This window comes from Micromys minutus (assembly GCF_963924665.1).
Source record: "Micromys minutus genome assembly, chromosome: 1".
In the NCBI taxonomy this organism is placed as follows: domain Eukaryota; kingdom Metazoa; phylum Chordata; class Mammalia; order Rodentia; family Muridae; genus Micromys; species Micromys minutus.
The window spans coordinates 29,987,563-30,008,890 of NC_137969.1; the positions used below are offsets into that span (position 1 = coordinate 29,987,563).

Consider the following 21,328-nt stretch of genomic DNA (forward strand, 5'->3'; position numbering starts at 1 on the left):
CTATCATGGAGTTAGAGCTGAAAGGCCCCACCCAGCAGTCCCTAGACCAGGCAGGAGGACTGGCATTGCTGTCATTTGTAGACAGAATGTGGCCGAGAGAGTGGCTCTGACTGTCCACGGTTAAAAGGCTCATGCAGTGTTTCCAGGATCTTGGAGGAGGGCCCTGGGCTCATCAGATGAAAGCACAGGGTGCTCGGTTACATCTGAATCTCAGATAAATTCTAAGTAGGAACTGAGGGTGTAGCTCACTGGTAGAGCACCTTCCAGGGCCTGAATTCTACCCTCAGGTCTAAGGAACACACACACAACACCGTAATTTTTCTCTTTACCCTTAACCCAACTACTGAACAGTTTCTTAGAAGTATCCCAAACAATGAATGAGGCACAACAAAACTAAAAATTTGTTTTGTACTGACCTGATCTCAAATTCAGTTGGGCATCCTATACTTTATCTGACAATCCTGAGAGGAAGTAGAAAGGCAGAAAACCCTCACTCCATGCAGAATGCTATGTACTGAATGCTTAAGGGGCTTAGATGAGGATTTCCCAGCTAGGGTCTCATGCAACCCAGGTTATACAATGGAGGCTGACCTTAAACAGCCTTAGAGCTTCTACACTGAGAATGCTGGGATTATGTGTACGTGTTACCACACCAAACTTGTACCTCTTCCATTTGTTTTGCTGCTTGAAATGGGGTTTCTCTGTGTAACAGCCCTGGCTGTCCTGGAACTCAATTTCCAGCTAGCCTCAAAATCACAGTGATCCACCTGCCTCTACCTCCTGAGTGCTGGGATTATAGGTGTATGCCACCATGTCTCTCTCTCTCTAAGATATGGCCCTGCCTTAGTTTGTCTGAGTGTTAGATATGTGTTGTTATTCCATGCAAGAATCTACTTCTTTGTTACTCAGTACTCAGGAGGCTGTGGCAGGCAGATCTGAGTTAGAGGGCAGACTAACTACAGAGCTAGTTTCAGAACAGGGAAGATTGAAGCTGATCGGTGTTGCCTCCGCTTAGGCCACAAAGAGAAGACACAATAAAGACACCATCAGGACAGGGGTTTCCCCACAGCACCATCTTTACAGATGGGTAACTCTTTGGGGCAGGGGACTGTCCTATATGTTCTAGAGTGTTTAACAGCACCTCAGGTTTCTACATACTAGATAGTAATAGCATCCCCATGTAACAATTAAAAAGAAAAAAAAGCCTTCAGCATTGCAAACTATTCCCAAGGAGTAAAATTCTCTGTCTGCTGAAATCACTGAGTTAGAAGAAATGGCCATCTGAAGAGAAAGTGTCACATCCACTAATCAGTGGTCATATAACAAAAGACTGTTCTCAAGGAAGATATTCTCAGCTCTACTGGGGCCCTCCAAAACCATAACAGACCATAACAGGGAGGAAAAAGCCTAGTCACTTCAGCTAAGACAATTAGAAACCCTTCAGCTGCCAGAAGTGCTTAGGAAGAATCGTGGGTGAGCCAAGCCAATGGCGTTCTGCATACATCACAGAAGGCAAGACGAGGCACCCAGCCTTTGAAGAGGCTCTTTTTAAGTTAACCTCCTCTCCAACTGAACTTTTTCCAAATCTCTTCCTGCCATTTGGAAGTTGAGTGATTCTCAGCTGAAAAGGCTTGCATCCACGAGGTGCAGATGGCAGCAGTTAGGGCCCTCACCAGATGCTGCAGCCTCTAATTTGATTGAAAGGATATAATTAGACAACAGAAACACTTTAATGAAAGAGCAAAACATGGAGGGAGGGAAGGATTGAAGGCCCTTAACTGATGCCAAAACACCCACCAGTAATAGAGGCTTTGAGTCTGGGGCACATCGAGGGGAAGCCCCTGAAAAAGACAGTCCTCACCCTGTTTATTTCCCCATAGACAGAGAAATGGGGATTTTATTATTGTAGATTTCCACTGTATTTTATGTGGGAACAAACTGATTAGAACCAGAAGATTCTTCGGAAGAACATCAAAGAAAAATAAATATGACTTCTGTGGTCATTATTAAAAATATTTTTACCAGCCCAGTAATTTTCTTTGAAGATGAATTTTTATAGATTGAACAGCAGCAAGTAATTTACATACTATGATGGGATTAGTTAGCAATCCCTACTATTCTGGAAGAGAGCTGCTTGGCTGCCATGTTGTTTCTTGATTTGGGGAACTAGGAAAGCTACAAACATCACAATATGTCTACTTCGAGGGTACAAAGAAACCATGCAGGATCCTCATACAGGCTGATGGCTTCTTCCATTGTGAGTCATCGTTAAAAGATGCCTACGCTGCCTCTACTCTTTCCTGGCTTTAAAACTGAGTGTGAGTATACTGTTGTGGATCTAACCAAGAATCTAACCCAACTGAAAGAAATCCAGTCCTCAAAGTCTGCAGTTGCTAGTGTGGTGCGACACTCAGGTTTTGGAGTCGCCACAGCCTCCTCAGCCCACTAGGAACAGGGCCTCGCCCTTGTGGTAAATTGAACAATAAAAGTTTAATGCTTTGGTTATGTGCCAGGGATTAAACTGTGGCAAGAGAAACTGGAAGCTGGCCCAGCAGGGGAGAAGCCCCCAGGGGGCCCTACTGCATAAGTAAGAGGGACAGTGGCAACTCTGCATATAAGATAGCCTAAAGTGTTGCTTAGGAAGGAACTGCCTAGCCCCAACTTCTTCGGACAACCTAAGGAGGTGCTTACCTAGAAAGAGGGCAGACTGGACAAAGAAAATGTCTTTGGAGGAAAAGGCAAACTTCTGTAGAATAACATTTCTACAATGGCCCCTCTCTGCTCCCTGTGCTGGCTGCCAGTCAGAAGAGGCTGGGGTCTAAGGAAAAGAAATTGTATCTTAGAAGGAAGACCAAAGACAAGAAAGGGCAAAACCTTGTTGGACCTCAGTGCCAATCCACACAAAGGAACACTTTGGGTTCACTTCAAGGGTCAAGTTCAAGCAGAAGACAGAAGGAACCCCAGTCATCTTACCCACGCAGAGGCTGCACACTGAGCAGGTCAGATAAAGATGGAAGCTGGAGGAAGACGGCTCACCTCCAAACTTGTGCAGGGGTACTGAGGGGCACTCCCCAGCCCTTCGGGTAAATTTGTCCCGATATTTGTCCTTATTCAGGACACAAAACCTAAGACAAAGGCTACGGACTCCAACTTCCGGCATCTGCCAAGCGTTTCCCATTAACTGTCCAGCAGCACAGACACAATCGGTTTGTTATGTTTCACTCTTTTTCTTTTCAAAAATGCTTTAATTAAAAAAAAAAAAAAGAAGAAGAAGAAGAAAAGAAGAAGATTCAGCTGTGCTAAGTACATTGTTGCTTTGTAAAGACATTTTAATGGGACAACCTAAGCATAGAAGTAAAAACTAATAGTGACAGAAATTCTTTTCCCCGGTGGTTGTTTTTCCAGTTCTCAGGGCTGGTGCCACCTGCTGCCTAGGCTTTCCTCTGCAAAACAGAAGATCTCTCAACAGTTTGCTTCAAGTAACATCTGCAGGCTGAACGAACAAACTGTGGGTCAGCTCTGAGGTGAAATTATTTCCTTAAGTAGTGCACTGAACCGAGCTGAATCTCTATTCGTCAATGAACTAAATTTATGTACATACGCCTTTCCTGGTCAGCTGTTATCTTAAAAAAAAAAAAAAAAAAGTCATGGTAAAATAAAAAATTTACCATTTCAGCCAGCACTTTCTCCTTGCCTCTCGGGCCTTGTTACACGGCACAGGCAGGCTGCTGGCCTCAAACTAGCCTCTCATCTCAGCTTTCTGAATAGCTGGAGCACAACTGTATTGCCACTTTGCCTGACTCCCATATGTATCTAAAAGCTAATTCACACTATAAAAGTTCATTCAGTAAAATCAACCTACTTGGTTGCTTTTTCCAGATCACTAACCACTTAAAGAAAAGTCAGCTGACATGACCAAGAGCAAGGTTAGCATAAGTGCAACCTGTGAACCAATCACGACCCATGAACCAAATTCAGACTGGGTTCTTAATTATAAAAAATTAAAAATGAAAGGTACGGTGACATGTAAAAAAAAAAACGATACAAAGATTTAAATTTTAGTTTAAATTTTAAAAGCTCCAAAGAGTTCTATTAAAACAAGACAATGAAATCAGGTATGCCAGCCGTTGGGAGGCAGAGGCAGGCAGATCTCTGTGAATTTGAGGCTAGCCTGGTCTATGTAGTGACTAACAGCAGCCAGAGACACAATGAGACTCTCTCGGGGGGAAAAAACAAAACAAACCCAAACCCTAAACAAAACCAGCAACTTGTCTACGATGACTTCTGCCTATCTAGTCAGCAGTTTCCATCTATGGGCTGCAGCCCAAAGCATTTACTGTTCTGCCTCGGTCTAGAGCTGTGGTTCTCATTCTCAACCTGTGGGTCTCAACCCCTTTGGGGGTCAGATAACCTTTGCACAGGGGCTGCTTAAGGCCATCAGAAAATGCAGATGTTTACATTATGATTCATAAGAGTGGCGAAATTACGGTTGTGAAGTAGCAATGAAATAATTTTATGGGGGGGGATGTCACCACAACATGAGGAACTATATTGAAGGGTTAGAGTATTAGCCAGGCAGAGAACCGCTTGTTTACTGCCTCAGGTAGAGTTCCAGGCTCAAAAGTTCTAAACGAGGGGCCGTTGAGATGACTCTGAAGTTAGAGGTGTTTGTATTAAGTTTGATGATCTTAATCTCTGGGACCAATAGGGTGGACGGAGAGCATTGACGACCCAATACTCTGATCTCCACATTCACCCCATCAAGCCCACATGGCTATACTCCCCCAATAAATACATTCTTTAAATTTTAGATTCTAAACTAAAGATGGTATACTGCCTACTATCAACAGTTCCCAGTGGATGTCATGAAGCTGTAAGTTTGCTTTAATCACTTTGCTTTTGGCCCAGCTATGCTAAACCTTGAGCATACTGATGGTAATACTGGAGCACCAAATTCTGTTGGTTGGTAGTAAGCCTGGATGCAATACTCTCTAGCTTTGAGGTTTATAAAAGCAAAACCAGGCGATGATGGTGCACCCCTTTAACCCACAGCACTCAGGAGGCAGAGGCAGGCAGATTTCGGTGAGTTCAAGGCCAGCTCGGTCTAAGAAAAAGGGGGAGAGATGCATCTTAAACGTTTAAATTATCCATCTCTGGGGCTAAGAGAATGGACGAAAGCGTATGAAGACCTTGCAGGTAACCAAACTCAGGTTTTATAACAACACATATTGTTAACAGGAAAAATTCCAGATGAGAAGTCAGGGGAGGATGGTGAGAGGCAAGAAAGGCTACCACTAACCTCTGTCATCTTATCAGCTGTGAAAGGAGAGAAAGCGTGACAGAAGAACGGGGAGACTGGAGATCATTTGGGGTTGACTACACGCTATATTTAGAACAACATCGAAGGGGAATGAGCTAACTGTTTTTATAAAGTCAGCATTCAAAAATGCAAACCACCAGTAATTTAAATATTACAAAGTTGTGCAGACTATAAGTATTGGAATAATTTTTTCCATCCACAAAATTTTAGAGAAAATTACAGTATCACAAAATATGAAATGGTAAGTTTGGCATATTCTCAGTGTACAGCTTTTTTTTTTAATTGGAAAGGATTTAACAAACTGGTGGCTAGGTTCTTGACAGGATATGATGCTGAAAACCATGTGGTTTGTTTCTGAAACTGCTTCTGGAAACAGAGGGGAAACATCACAAAGGCACTGATGTAGCAGAATGCTAAGAAACCAGGCTGATGAGAGTTTGAATTACTTAGCAAACTGTTTCGAAACAGACATGAATTTGTCCTTACCCCAAGACTCCTAAATAAAAGCATACCAACTTACCCAAGAGCTGTTACATCTGACCTAGCAAAGCAAAGGTGCCCAACAGATGCCACCTCCCTGCAAATGTGGGCAGAACAGGCTCACAGTGCTTTCCAGAGATATACTGTGTCCTTTCCAGGCAGGAAAACCAGTCCATTTCCACCCATACCTCTCTCTCCACAGAGTACATTAAATCCTGAACACACAGATGACAAAGTGGAAGGGGTTACTAGGTTACAGTTATGTTGGGATGTCCTGGCTCTAGGAATGTCCCTCCCTCCCTGTTCACATACTACAAACAGCAGAAGGGAGCAAATTATAGAAGTCCCATAGAAGACAGCAATCACCTAGAAACCACTTCTAATGAGTCTCAGATTTGGAGTGCTGGGAATCCTTCATTCTGCTGCTCCAAAGCCCAGCTTTGCCTTTTGCCAGGATTCATCCTATAAGAAATTCAGTATCTGCAGGGTAAACCAGGTGTCTAGTCCTTACTGAACCGGAAAACACTCTAAAAAGTATTATTAAAGTGTTTACTGACTGTTTGTTCATGGTGGAACACTCTAAGCAAGTTGCCTACTGTGTATCATTTAATGTTCACCAACATTGCGCATATCCCCCTTTTCAGATCAAGTAACATACAGCTCAAAGTTTGCTTCAAAAATCACACAGAAAATAAATCTCAGCCTTTCCCCTAAACCCAAGCTGGCCAGAAAACAAAGCAACTCTAAGTTTTCTTTCACCAGCAAAGCCCTGTCTTCCCAACATCACAATCTGTAACTTAGGGTGGAGACCCCAGTGGCAGGTTCACCAATGCCCTATACTCAGCACTCAACAACCTGCAAAGAAATTGAACTGGGCCAGACAACACCCTCATGCCCGTTCTTCCACAGGGAAAGGATTGTGCGGCAAGGAAGGGCGTGTGGGAACTAAACTTCCATCCCAACTTCCATCCTGGCCGAGGGCACCACCTCGGGCGGACCGCGCGGAGGACTCGGCCTGGGAAGCAGGACGCCGGACTCGGAGTAGTCTACACTCCTCCGTACGTGCGACTTTAGCCTTCACGCACTCCTTCTCTCTCGTGAGTTGTGAGCAGAGTCCGGGAAAGTTCGAAGCCGGCACGCGGGGCAGAGTCCTGGTAACGCGGGACAGGCGCATCCACGCCGCGTGCCGGGACAGAAGCCCGAGCATCGGGCTCTCCGGGGTCCACGCACGAGAGAGGGCAAGCGGGGCTTGGGAGGGGGGCCGGGGTCTCACTCACCAGGGCCGGGGCGGGGACCGGGCGCGGGCCGGGCGGCCAGAGTGAGCGCAGCGGCGGAGAGCAGCGCGAGGCGGGCGGCGGGCGGCGCCATGGGCCGTCAGTGCGGGACCCCCGGGCGCGGCCCGGGGCAGAGGGGGCAGCACCAGGAGCCGGGGGCGGCCATGGGAGCAGGACGGAGCTCAGCGTCGCTCCGCCCTCTCCGCCGGGCCCGCCCCAGCCCGCCCTCCCCAGCGCCGCCCCGCCCTCCTCAGCGCCGCCCCGATTGCCAGCCGCCCTGAAGGCTCCCGAGCCGGGCTGACTGCGCATGCGCTCGCGGCCTGCCACTCACGCGCCGGGGCCGGCCCCCGCCCCGCCTGGCCCCGCCCCCACGGGCCGCGAGGTGAGGCCACCCGAGGTGTGGAGTCCGTAGGTGAGGGCGCCTTTGAGTCCCCACGCTGAGGGGTGGCACGGGCTGGGTGCCCGGTGACCTCTGTTTCACCCTCACCTAGGTCGTAACCCACGCGCGGGCTCCACCACTGCGGTAGTAACCAGAGCAAACCGCCTTCTCTTACTAGGCTCGTGGTAGCGGTTAGCCGAAGCGTGTTTGGAGTCCGCCTGACTCGTAAGATCTGTATAAATTTGTACAGCTTTAAAGAAAACAGGGCTCCCTTCTGCTAAGTGGTATGTTGACACCATCTGCTCCACAAAGTGGTGTACGAAGTGAGAAAACCACGTACGCACAGCGGGGGCTCGGTAAATGAGGAGTTCCTTCTCCTGGTGGAGTCCTGCAGCTACCAAAGGGACAGCATACTGATCCTTGTACAGAATCCTGTCACATTCGTGTCAACTAGGGCAATTTATTCTTTTTAAAATATTTATTTATGGGGGGGCACACGCCTTTAATCCCAGTATTCCGGAGGCAGAGGCAGATAGATAGGTCTTGGTATTGGAGGCCAGTGTGATCTATAAAGCGAGTTGCAGGACAGCCAGGGCTGTAAAACAGAGACAAAGAAAAATATATGTATGTATATGTATATATACACACACATATACATTTATATATGCATATATGCTTGTTTATTTAAAAAAATTTTGTGTGTGGGTGCATGTGTAAAGCCAGAAGAGCCGGTTCTCCTTGCATTGTCGGTTCTGGGAATCGAACTCAGGCCCTGAGGTTTGGTGTCCATTGTCTTTACCTGCTGGGCCATCACACCAATTTTATATCATTATCAACATCATTATCATCATTTTGAGTCCCTGATTGGCTTGGAACTATGTAGATCAGGCTATTCTCGCACTCACAGGGGTCTTTCTGCTTACACCTCTCAAGTATAAAGGTGTGTGTCCCCACTCCCAGTTATTTTTAATTAGTATAAAATGGGTGATACACTCACTATACATGTAACTATATATGTACATATATACACAAATACAATATATACTTAGCTTAAATATAAAATTTTACATATACATACATATATATCAATGTATTTTGCTCAACCATCAGCAAAATTGGAACCATAAAAGACCTCAAGGTTCAAAGACACAGAAGCAACTAAAGTGCCCAAGTCGATAGCGCTGAATTTTTTATATAGTACTTGTATAAGCAGGAGTATTGTCAGTCTTGAGGCATTATGGATGACTAATAATGGGAAATATAGCTATTTTTCCAAGTGTAAATTGTCACTAGCTTTCCCCAGTATGGGTAATTTTCAAAATGTGTCTCTTCATTAGGGGAGACTTGGGGCTCTGGTGGCTTAAATTCTGAGCGAGGCAGCCCCCACCCCCAGCATTTCTAGTTTCCTTACTCCTCCTCATACCCCCAGGCAGCGGGGGATTTTCCGATTGCTCTCGCCTAAAACGCCACGGTGACGCGCCCTGCGGGACAGGTCCGGGCTGTGCGCCGGGAGCTTTCAAGTCCTTGGTCCGGGGCTGGCAAGTGCAGGCCTGCATCACGCTTGGCGGCGGCGGGAACATCTGCCCTCCTGTTCCTACTCGCTGTGCCCGGAGCAGAGCTGGGCGGTCCTGGGCGCGCAGGATACCCTGGCCTGCCTGGGGTACACCTACCCCTGCGCCCCTCGTCCTCTCACCCGGCAGGTGTTCTCCCCAGCCTTCCCACACTCAGGAGGCAGCTCCCAGAGCTGGGCCCCAAGGGAGTAGCTACCTCCCACGAGGCGCCTGCCTTTCTGTCCCTCTCCACCCACACGACCCAGAGCTGTGGCAAGAAGAATCTTGTTCAACCGTTTGCTTTCTTGGTCGTTCCAGAATTCAAGAACCCTAGGTGTTTCTGAGTGGACGCCTCCACCGTCCAGTAGACACACCCTCCACTTGTTAGTGAGAATTCAGCCTCCATGTTCCACCCGTGGGACTGTTGTATATATATTTTTTCCTTTCCTTTTTTCTTTTTAACTAAGGGCCTAACATGACCCATGAACATTGGACATTAGCTTCTGCCCACAGTTGCAACAAGGAATGATTATGGCTAAGTCTGTGGCAACAATAAAGGAGCTGCCCCCAGGTGCTTGTGATATCAAGAGACATCACTGAAGGCAGCGCTTCACAAGGCTGCTTCACTGAGGTTGTTATTAAGGGGTATAGGACTTTTTGGTGATATACCTGCTTTTGAGTCACCCCAGCTTCTGTAGTGAAATGGGGTAAATTCATTGGTTACAAAGCTGGGCTCGTCCCTGGGATTAAACCACTACACAAAGAATACAGATGGCACCAGCTGCACATGTAGCAGAGGATGGCCTTGTTGGGCATCAATGAGAGGAGAAGCCCTTGGTCCTGCCAAGGCTCAATGCCCCAGGGTAGGGGAATGCCAGGGGGAGGAGGTGGGAGGAGGTGGGTGGGTGGGTGAACACCCTCATAGAAGCAGGGGGGAGGGAGGGATGGAATAGGGGATATGGAGGGGAATCCGGAAAAGGGGATAACATTTGAAATGTAAATAAAATATGTCCAATAAAATCAGTAAAAACAAAAACAAACAAAACTGGGCTCAGGAGTCTTCCTAGTCTGCTGTTGGAGATAAATTTAGGGTGAATGGTGTTTGTTCATGCCTCAGGAAAAGGAACCCAACACCAGCAAGACCTGTGACCTCTACACCCTACACTCTTGGCTTTCCCGCTCAAAAGCAGCATTACCTTCAAAGACAGTCAAAGCCAACCGGTAACATTGTTGCAGACACTAGGAAGGGTGAGCCTTCCCGGACTCCATGAATAGTCAGACATGGGATGGGGACATATTTCCATAGAGTATTTACTTAGCCTGCACAAAGACCTGCTCCCAAAACCAAATAAACAAGGTGGGTGGCACACACGTGCCTGTCATATAAGCATTTAGGAAGGAGAGGCCGGAGAATCAGAGTTCATGGCCACCCTTAACTACACAAGAACAGCCTGAACTACATGACAGGAATGTGGGAAGCACTGAAGATGTAGCCATTGATAGGACAGTGGGGGGAGGGGTGTCTGAGGGTATTTCAGACCCCCAGAATACTACTGAGACACCAATAAAAAGATGTGCATGTGTGGCCGGTGCTCTAGTGAATCACATCTCCAACCCTATTACTAAATAGTTGTTGAAGGAAGGTGGGCTCTCTGCTGTCACACTTGGGAATGTGGTACACTGGGAGAGAGACTTGTCTAGGGTTCCATCCAAAGCACTGCAACAATCCGTCAGGACGCCGGAAAGAAGTAGAACACAATTCCCTGCAATTTAACTTACCTACAGTTTAATAGACGTTTTGTTTTAATACAGGATTTCTCTGTTTCCCTGGCATCCTAGAACTTGTTCTGGCATCGAACCCAAAGATCTGCTCGCCTCTTTGTCCTGAGTGTTGGGATTAAAGATGTGTACCACCACACCACCACACCACCACACCACCACACCACCACACCTGACTATTAGATTCTTTCTATATCTCCTTTGGGAGTCAGAGGAGAAAATAGGAAGGGGGCACACAGGAGATCCAAACTATTTTAGCCAACTCGGGGTGTGCAGGCTTCCTGATAACAGCTGGAGATGACGGTGCCTGCTCCCTTATGTAGAAAGTTGCCCCTGTGAACTGGCACCAGCCCCTACCATTCATCAGAATAAGCTCTAAAAGTTTGTATGGCTGCATAGGAAATGAAAATAGAGGGTCCTAGCGGGGATGATGGCTTTAGTCCCAGCACTCAGGAGACAGGTGGATCTCTGTGAGTCTGAGGCCAGCCTGGTCTACAGAGGGAGTCCAGGAGATCCAGGGCTACACAGAGAAACCCTGTCTCTAAAACCTATATGCCCCACCCCCAGCCCCAACAGGGTCCTGTGTTCAGACTTAGTAAGAATTTCAAGCCTGGTCTTATGGTGCAGGGAGGTCTTATGGTGTGGTCCAGGAGCAGGGAGGCAGAGTTAGAGAGATTGTTGGATGTTCAAGGGCAAAGAGTAAGAGCCTGTCTCAGAGAACAGAAGAACTTTTAAGATATTGACAGCAGAGCATTAAAGGTGGTGTGGCTTGTCTCAGTACTACGATCTTTTTTTTACTACATAGGCGGCGCACTCATGAAAGTGACCCTGTGTCTAAATCAGCCTGTGAGCTCCTGCCCATTGGACTGCCTTGAGAAAGGCTCCTGCCCTCTGGCCTTCCCTCCCCCCACCCTCTCTCTGAAGCTAGAAGCCTGGCACAGGTGATGGAAACATCGTCCTGGAGACTAAAAATACAGCTGAGTGTGTCTAGGTCATAGTGCTTACAGGCTCAAGGTCTTTCGCTCAGCTATGTGGTGCTGGGCTCCGGCCCCAGACACTCACTCCCATACTTTGCATGCCTGGGGAGTTTCTGAGACTTATTTCATGGAGAGAATGAGGATACTCATGGCAGCACCCTGCCCTCAGGAAAGATACTGATGTATGAGTCCATTTGCCTGATTCCACTTGGCTGGCAGGTTCTTTTCCTCCTCCTGGGGAACCTATCTAAACCCTGGAGTTTGGTCAGCCTAGCGTTTAAGATAAGGATTGGAATGAAGCCTGTTCCGAAGGCTCTCACGTTGCAGATGAACACATCACAAAGTCGTCTGATCCCAAACATCTAGAGCTTTTACTTGCAAGGCACATTGGTGCACACCTTTAGCCTTAGTGCTCTGTAGGTAGAGGCTCTCTGTGAGTTTGAAGCCAGCCTGTCCTAACAGGGATTTCCATATCATCAAGGGCTACCTAATGAGACACCACCTTAACGAAGAGTTCCTAGGTACTTTGCACTACTTCTGACCATACAATCATATTTCACAGCGCTTCTCCCCCAAGCCTTCTGAAGGAGGCCCCCTAAGAACCAATGTGATGATGGTTCAGCAGAGAAGGACACACACCACCAAACCTAGTGATATGAGTTTGATCACTGGGACTCACGCGGCAGAAAGAGGGTTGTTGCACATTGTCCTCTGACCTCCATGTTCAAGCTTTCATATCCATGGGCACACACATACTGAAAGACACACTAGATGAACAATGTAATTTTGAACACACACACACACACACAAAGAGATGGGAATACAGGTCAGTCAGTGGGCTGCTTGTCTTGCTGCTGAAGTTGTGGGTTTCATACTAGCACTGAATAAACTGGGTGTGGTACACACACCTGTAATTCCAGTACTTGGGAGGTGAAACAAGTATCTAGGTAGGGTAAGGCCAGCCTGGGATACAAAGCAGTCTCACCCAAATGTCTGTCTTTCTCTGGATCAAGCACATGCCTTCTTCCACTGAGCTACAAGTACCCATTCTCAACATTCCAAACAAACATCAGATCGCTCTCTCAATCTTTCTCTGGACTCAGGCTTGGCTCATCACTGAGTTGTTTACTGATCCTAGCTCAGAAATAGGATCCTAGCTCAGTGGTAGGAAATTTAAAAGTCAGGAATTCCCTGCTTTGATGGAGAAAGGGAAAAGAAAGAATCTGGTTCTGGGTATAAAGGGAGATCCGTGGGTACGGTACATTTGGGTGAAAATGAGGAAATGGAGTCATATCGAATTTAAAGTCAGGAGGCCAGTGGCCTTGGGGCAAACAGAAAGAACATCTGTTACGATCTCAGGTCCCAGCCTGTGATTGGTTCAGTGCGTGTGTCTAACCCACTGCGCCACAGGCCTGGACTCTACATTCTCTTTCCAAAGGTTCTCTGTCCTTTTGCATGATGAACCTCTGCTGTGTCCCTATATGGGCGTGGGGTTTGCTGCTTGTATACCAGATAAAAACAACTGAGGAGACGGGAAATGCCATTGTGGCTTGAAGGGAAGCATCTTAGAGGGAGAAGACAAGGATTCAGAAAAGCAGGTGCACTATCTTCTTGATTAGCTGATCTCCCAGAAAGAAAATAAGAGCAGAGAAAAAAACTACAGAGAAAAAAAAGATTCCAGGAGCTAAAAATACTAGGAAGAAAGCTTGGCTGAGCATCAGAGAAGGACAGATGTGTTTCCAAATAGAAGTACGAGCCTACGGATGTCAAGGAGCTCAGCTCCAGACATGGGAGGGAAGCAAGGGCTATTTAGACTGAACTCAGCAGAATACCATTTTTTAAAAAAAGCTTCACAGAGCAAGACATCAAGACACACAAGGACAAGGCAATGTGGGCATCCTCTTCCCCCAGACTCTCACTAAACACTGACTACCCTAACTCTGTTTAGATTCCATTTGATCAAACCAGGTATTGTCAGGGTGGTATTGGCATGAAATTGATCTCGCTGCCCAGGCCTCAAAACCCTCACTAGGCTGCAGGAACCCAGACCAAATACCGTATGAAGCCTGACTTCATGATTCTAAACAACCTCCGAGGCAAGAATCTCTGAAGAGCCTAACTGCTTCCTCACTGTATCTACAGGTGCCCCTTTCCCATCTAACAAAGCAAAGACTTTTCAAGAAATACAGCATTTTAGAAAGTTCTACAACTGAGTATTCAGTGAAAATGAATCAAGAAAGAGGTTATGAAGCTGGGGGTGGAGCTCAGCAGTGGAGCACTTACCTAGCATGTGGAGGAGGGAGGAGAAGGAAGCAGGGGAGGAAGAGGGAAGTAAGGGAGAGAGAGGAGAAAGGAGAGAGAGGGAGGAAGAGAGGGAAGATGAGAAAAGGATGCTTTAATATCCAGTCTGCATTAGAATTATTGTTTACCTTAAAGGGTTCCATTGTTTGGCTTTATAAACCAAATTGATTGTTATAAAAACCTGAGTTGAAGGTCTTGCCAAATGTTGAATCATGCCACTCAAGACTGGGCATCAGGGACTAGGGAGAAGGGTTGATAAACAGGTCACAATGTAACATTAATTAAAGCACTATCTACTTTCTTTTTAAGCTTTTAAAGAACATTCATTGTGCGTATATGTGTGTGTGTTAGCATGTGTATGGGAGTCAGAGGAATACTTACAGATGTTGGTTTTCTCTTTCCACTATGTACCTTCTGGAGGTCAAGGTAAGGTCACCACGTGGCAAGCATTTTTACCTGCTGAGCCATCTCAACAGCCCTATTATAGGCTTGAAATTCACTTTATTATTGTTTATATATATATATATATATATACATATGCATGTGTGTATGTGTGTGTGTGTGTGCCATGACACACATGTAGAAATCAGAGGACAACTTTGTAAAGTTGACACTCTCTACTTTTATGTAGGTTCTGGCAGCTGAACTCAGGTCACCGGGACTGTATTGGCAGGCAGAAAGCATCTTTACTCACCGAAGCATCCTGCTGACCCTTATTATGTATTTTCTTTTTTAAAGGATCTATTTGAAGATAGGTGTGGTGTCACATGCCTTTAATCCCAGCACATGAGTTTTTGAAGCCAGCAGAGTCTACAAAGTGAGTTCTAGGACAGCCAAGGCTACGTGGCAAGACCTTGTCTCAAAAAAAAAAAAAAAAAAAAAAAAAGGATTTGTTTGAATATTTATGCCACATGTGTGAGGTGCTCTAGATCCCACAGAGTTACAAGTGTTTGTGAGTTGCTGGGAACTGAACTCAGGACCTCTGGAAGAGTAGGAAGTGAGTGCTCTTAACTGCTGAGCCATCTCTGAACCCTCCTGCTAGCTGCTCAATTCAATCTGGATTACAAAATGCCATACTTCTTGCTTGAGATTCCTAGTGCAAAGATATTACATATTTGGCACCAATTAGGTGGGCAGTGGTGACGAACCTGCTCTGCTTCATTCTCATGGTAATCATTCTGGAGGTGCTATTGGCTGTCCCTGTCTCAGGGAGGGCATGCCACTTCAGAGAATGCTGAGTGACGATCTGGGACACCAACCTAGGTAGAGCAATCCCTCAGCCTAGAGGAAGTCTTGTAACCAGATAGGACTAGACCTGGGTCCAGGGATGGTGGGTAGATGGCCCAGCTAGGGAAGAGGCAGAGCCACTGTGACAACTGTGAATGGCCCAGAGCAACCTATGTGGACTTTGGCTGAATCCACCGGCCATAGGGACTGGGGTATTGTTCTTGAGCAACTCGTGCCTCAGTTTCTTCGTTTGTAAACAAAGGGCGGTACCAGTACCCATACCCATGTGACTGTGGGCAGCTTTCCTGATAGGAGCTTAAATAGTGTCTGGCCTTCAGTAACTCTTCAATAAATGAATTTTATTGACACCGGAGAAACAGCACAAGTGTGGTTACTAAGGGGCTGGTTAAGAAGAACGGGTAGGTGCACCTTTAGGGTACAGCCAATTTAAGTGAGCCATACCGAACAAAGGGAAGGAACTGAATCAATCTGAAGAGTGCAGGGCTGGAGCAATGGCCCCACGCCTGAGAGCACCTGCTGGTCTAGTGAACCAGAGTGTGGGTCCCAGCACTCACATGCTGTCTCACAGCTAAGAGATCTGGTGACTTCCTCTTGACTTCATAGCGACTTGTGCATGCATGCATATACACACAAATAATTTAAAATAAATACTGTTAAAATATGAATAGTGGGGCTGGGGGTCAGTGATAGCTTCTCTAGCATGTCTGAGACCCAAGGTTCAAATGCCTGGCATGAGGGTGAGCAGGGGAGATTGTTTCAAGAGACACCCATGTGAATGGCTGTGTGCTAGAAGGTTCAGTGCTCCCCAGAAACTAAGTCATGTCTCTCCATTATTGAATGGCAAAGCTAACAGAGTAAATGTGGTGGACACGTGTCTGGAAGAAAGGTGATGAGAAAATCAAACTACAGATGGAAAAAGGATGCTGGGCATGGTGGTGCATCCCTCCCGGTACTTGGGAGGCTGAGGCAGGAGGATCATGAGTTCCAGAACACAGTCTAGGTGGCATTTTATAAGGGAGTCTGTGGGGGAGGAGAGGGAAGCTGGGAAAGAAAAGGGAAACAGATTGATTCTCCCTATGGCGTCCTGGTCTCCACCAAGCATAGTCAAATGCAGCGACTGTCGGGTGACCTACAAGCATGGTGTCATCTTTCCAGGATTCACTGGTTTAGAAGGATGTTTTCTTGTCTGTTTTTTATTTGCAAACCCTTCCCAAAAGACAACCCTTTCCCAATGTCCTGCTATAAAACTGACCCACCTCTTGGGAGGTGAAGCCAGAGTTTGCTGCTGAATAGGCGTCATTGTCTTCCCAAGTGTCTGTGGGCCCGGATGCCATGGAGGTGGCTCTACCACAGGGCAGCCTGTGTTGTGGTCGGATTGCCAGCTTTGATTCACTCCAGGGACAACAGTTGAAATTTCAAACAGGCAACACGTGGTGGTTCCGGGAGTCCCTGCCAGACACATACTTTGTTTTTCCATCGTTTCGCCCTCCTCCCACTCTGGAAGGAGCCTCCTTTGGCATTCTGTATATGAAAAAAAAAAAAAAACCAAACCCACCAACAGGACCTGCACCTGATAAGGAGCAAGGAATTGCCCAAGAGTTCCCAGGAAGAGGCGGTCTTTGTTCTCATTTCCAGCCTTTACAGTGCTAACAGCTCTAATTACTGCATTTGCCATGGGATGTAAAATAAAACCACATTCCAGAAACCATGTCATCTCCGTGGGCAAGAGACACAGGGAGAGGTGCTCAGGGCTGCAGGGACGTGTTCTTTCATTTCTCATCCCCTAACCTTGGCAGCTATTTGGATAAATTAACAGTACCCTCTTTATGTGCACGGAGAAGGGCACTTCTGCACACAGAAGGATGATCTCGACATCTGTACCCACATAATCTGGTCTGCATGTCTGGTGGCATTTTATGCAAAGCGTGCTGCCTAAGAACACTAGGATCTTTTTCCCAAGCCTTTTTAGGGAAAACGAAGACTCCAGACATTTTGGAGCTTCTTCTAAAAATCATTTGACCATAAAAATCTGATGATGTAATACCTGCCCACACCCACTTCACAAACCAAAATCCTGGAGTGAATAGCTCAAAACTGCCTGTACTGCCACCCAGAATCTAAACAGACAGCAATCTGCTCCAGATGAGAAAGGCAGGTGACTAGACTAGAAATATGAAAGTGACAGTACACAACACACAGATGTGGGGGGAGGGGAGAAAAAGAAAAATACACATTTCTTCCCCCTAAGGTAGCTAAAATAAAAATTAAGGCAACCAAAACATGGCAATTTTATTTAAAAATATTTATTAGGTGTATGTGTGTGTGTGTGCGCGTCTTAGTAACTTTCCAGTCTTAGTAACTGTCACAAAGGTCATCCCTAGCCCCTCAGCAGGACCCTCCCCAGATTATGCTAATTTTAGGTGAAAAAAATCTGAACAAAAGCCATCAATCTCTGAATAGGAAAACCCACCAATACCTGAACTTCCCACAGAAACCCACCAACTCCTGAGCATGAAAATACACCAATTCCCGAGCTCCGCTAAGCTCATGGCTTGAAATCTCACCAATGCTCACCCCAGAAATCTCCACTCCCAAGAACCCCTATAAAAGCACTGTGCTTTGTTCAATTGTCTGTTCCCTCTCAGGAGTAGAGAGAGGTACTCACTCCTGGATTCGTTTCTCCACACTGGACCAGCCAATAAAATTCTTTTCATGAAATTTGCCGGCTGGCCTGACTCTCATCAGACCAGAAGCAATCAAGGGGAGTGGAGCGGGGCTGAGACTCCAGGGTGCCTCAGCTCAGTTGGGGATCCCTCCCATGGGGCTGCACTGCCTCTGCTGCAGAAGCTTCCTCTCAGTGCTGTGTGGTTCCTGGGTTCCATGTCTCAAGATGCCCTTCCCTTGGGACATCTCAGAGCTTTGTGGTTGCGGGACTTCCTCGTCCCAGGACACACCTTCCCATCCAAGTCGAAAGGCCAACGTGTGCACTACCTAAGTGGAGCCCAAGGAGGTCTGGAAAAGGAATTAGATCCTCGACTGCTGAGCACTCTATTCAGATTTTATTTTTTATAGGTGATATTTCTTAAAAAGCCAGGTCTTCTAGTGTGAGTATATCTATCCAAATTGTTCCCAGTCCCAGGAAGTCTGTTATTTCCCTACTGAGTGGCTTTTCCTGGCTCTTGCTATCAGGTTAGAAGGTATATTTACAGTCCAGCAGGACTTACCCGCTGCCATTTGTGTTTGAATGTGCAGGAGTTGTGACTGTAGCTTATATAGAAGTCTTGCAAGATGGTCCCATTTCTGTCCTGCCTGCTATGGATTCATCTTTCCAGCAGGCAAACTGCCTTATGTTCCTACTGAGCTCTTCCTGACTCCAGCTTCCTGCTCCAGTATGCTGTTAAGAACTAAAATACCATGACCTTTAAAAATTCACATCTTTCTCTTACTTGGTATATATATATTTAAAAAAAGTCCAGATGAGCAGGAGACACAAAACCAAGCAAGATTTCTAAAGTCTGGGGCAAAGAAATAACACGAAAAAAATGATGTTAAAGCTTAGACTGTTAACGTAACTCTAGTTTCTTCATGGGAACTGCTCTTCAACAAGAACAACAAGAAAATCCATTTCCCCTTTTATTTCTACCAACCAACCAATATGAGACAAGATCCTTCCTTGTCTTCTTTCCCCTGTATTTCTACCTATGGACTCCAATAATCCATCTCAACGATCATCAGGCTGTAGGACTGCTATGTGGTCCCACCGACATCTGTGCAGGGAGAACAGGTGCAAAGCAGACTAGCACCCAGCTCCAGGTTCCTTCTCTCTGGTCAAGGTCGTGCTCAGAGGCGTCTGAAGGGCAAATGCTATTCATGTGCCTTCCAAGCTCAGAGAAGCAAAATCCTTGAAGCCCAGTGACAGTACAATGTTGAAAGGCACCAAGAGACACAAGAAATACCAAAAGCAAGTGGCCACTCGGCCAGCTGCTGGGCACTCCACAGGTTTGCAGTGGCATCAGAGGTAACCAGACACCCGTAGTGGTAAGATGGATGGGAGGGAGAAAAGAAAAGCCAAAAGCAGAGATTTCACTACCAAGTGACGAAAAGCCTTAAGTTGAAGGCAGGATTAGGGTTGACAGGTCTCTGTGATAGAGGGATGGAACACCAGATCTACAGTTATGAGATTTAGGGTTCATCCTATGTTCTGTATACACAGGAAAAGGAAACTGACAATGAGGGAAAATAAAGAGGAAAAAGGTGGGTTTTATATGCTTATGTATACACAGCTGAGGTACCTATAACCTGTGAACTTGTACTCACAGAACTCGGCAGCTGGAGGCTTGACCAGACGAGTCCAGTTCTTTGACTTTATGGTGGTCAGCAGAACACAAGAGTAATGTCTTAGAGACTGGCTGTCAGGGTCCAAGTCTCAAGTGTGTGTCTTGATTTTATTCATGTAAGAGTCTAGGGAGTACTCAGTAACATATGTAAAGGTATTCAGAGACTATGCCAGGCAAATGTTAGTTGTTGTAGTGAAGACTCACACACAGATCCCAGATAATTATTCTGAGTTTCCTTCTCAAGTTTTAACTTTGACATCTTTGCTTTCTTCTTGGCCCGAGTAAAGAAAGTTCAAAGGAGAAAAAGTAACAGCCAAGATCTTACAGATATGCCAAACACGCAGCCACTACCCAAGTGTCCAGGGACAGTGGGATGACAGCCTAGAAGAGCTGGATACTGCTTCCTGAAACCCAAGAGGACCAGCAGGTGGAGGTCATGCCAACCATCCACGGCATCCTGAGGGTTACCAGACTTTACCACACTGTGATAAAGTCCATGTAGTGAGATCCTTCTGGAAGCTCTGCACAGGCAGCTGCCACCAGGAGTGCATGGAGGAACCTGAATGAGTATGGGAGGGAGGAAGTATGGCTGCTGTCGTGAGAAATGGCCTCAGCTAGGATAAAAAAATAATAGGAACTCATAGGATTGGAGTTTCCTCTGCAGTAGGCCTGAAAAATAAACTGTACCTTTCACCTAACCTCAGAATGCTTTATAAACTAGTGACCACCTGCCCAGGGAAAAGACAAAGTCCCAGTCTTTTTAGGGGGGGTGGGAGGTGAGGGATGGGAGTAGGGGGTGAAACAGGATTTCTCTACATAGACTTGGCTGTCCTAGAACTCACTATGTAGACCAAGCTGGACTTGAACTCAGAGATCCACCTGCCTTTGCCTCACAAGCACCGGAATTAAAAGGTGTGAGCAACCATGCCTAGCTGGTTTTCTGGGGGGATGGCATAGGGCAGGGAAGGGAGGTGTAGGGGACTGAACCTAGAGCCTTGACTGTTGGCAGGTGCCCAGGCTCCAACACATTTTTACTTTTTTTGAGACAGGGTTTCATTAAATTGCACAGGCTAGCTTTGGATGTACTGTTTCAGGATGGCCTGAAAGTTGTGGTCTTACTGCTTCAAGTTCCTGCCACACACTGTTACTCAAGGATATAACCCACAGATTCCAGCCAAGACTCTGGTGACTGGAAATACCCCATAACTTGGGATCTGTTAATAGGAGCAGAAAGTCACAGGAATCTCTATATAAGATGGAACTCAGAACGCTGGCCCAGGTAAAGCAGCAGGCTCTAGACTTTAGGAGCCACAGCAATGACCACATGTAACACATACTTGATAAAATTGTATTTTTTTTTTACAGTCATTTGTACAATTTGTTACAAAACCATAGAAGACTACAACTTGCTTTAAGTCATTTTTGGTCTGCAAATATGTAAAATCTGTGTGCAATTATCATGTATTTACAGGGCCTTGTTAGTCATTTTCAATGATTATTTCAACAATGTCACACTCTCAACATAAGACATGGCTTAAGATAAATATATTAGTAAATAAATATTCTGAGAACATATTTCCATAAATGAAATGTGCTGCTATACATATACAGAATATACATAAGTTGTTTTCTAGCTTTTAAAACAGTTCTTAAAATGGTAATGTTGAGAAAGAGCCCTTAGAC

The 21,328-nt window shown here is 46.2% G+C and overlaps 1 protein-coding gene across 2 annotated transcripts in view; it reads right to left on the reverse strand.

The window, feature by feature from the left end:
- The window catches only part of KREMEN1 (kringle containing transmembrane protein 1), a 60,058-nt gene extending 52,804 nt beyond the window's left edge, over positions 1 to 7,254 (reverse strand). For both annotated transcript variants that reach the window (XM_080920864.1, XM_080920863.1), the window contains exon 1: positions 7,078 to 7,254. In XM_080920864.1, coding sequence (XP_080776990.1) covers positions 7,078 to 7,168 — 91 coding nt within the window. In that variant the 5' untranslated portion in view covers positions 7,169 to 7,254. The remainder of the gene's footprint in view (positions 1 to 7,077) is intronic.
- Positions 7,255 to 21,328: the final 14,074 nt, after the last annotated feature.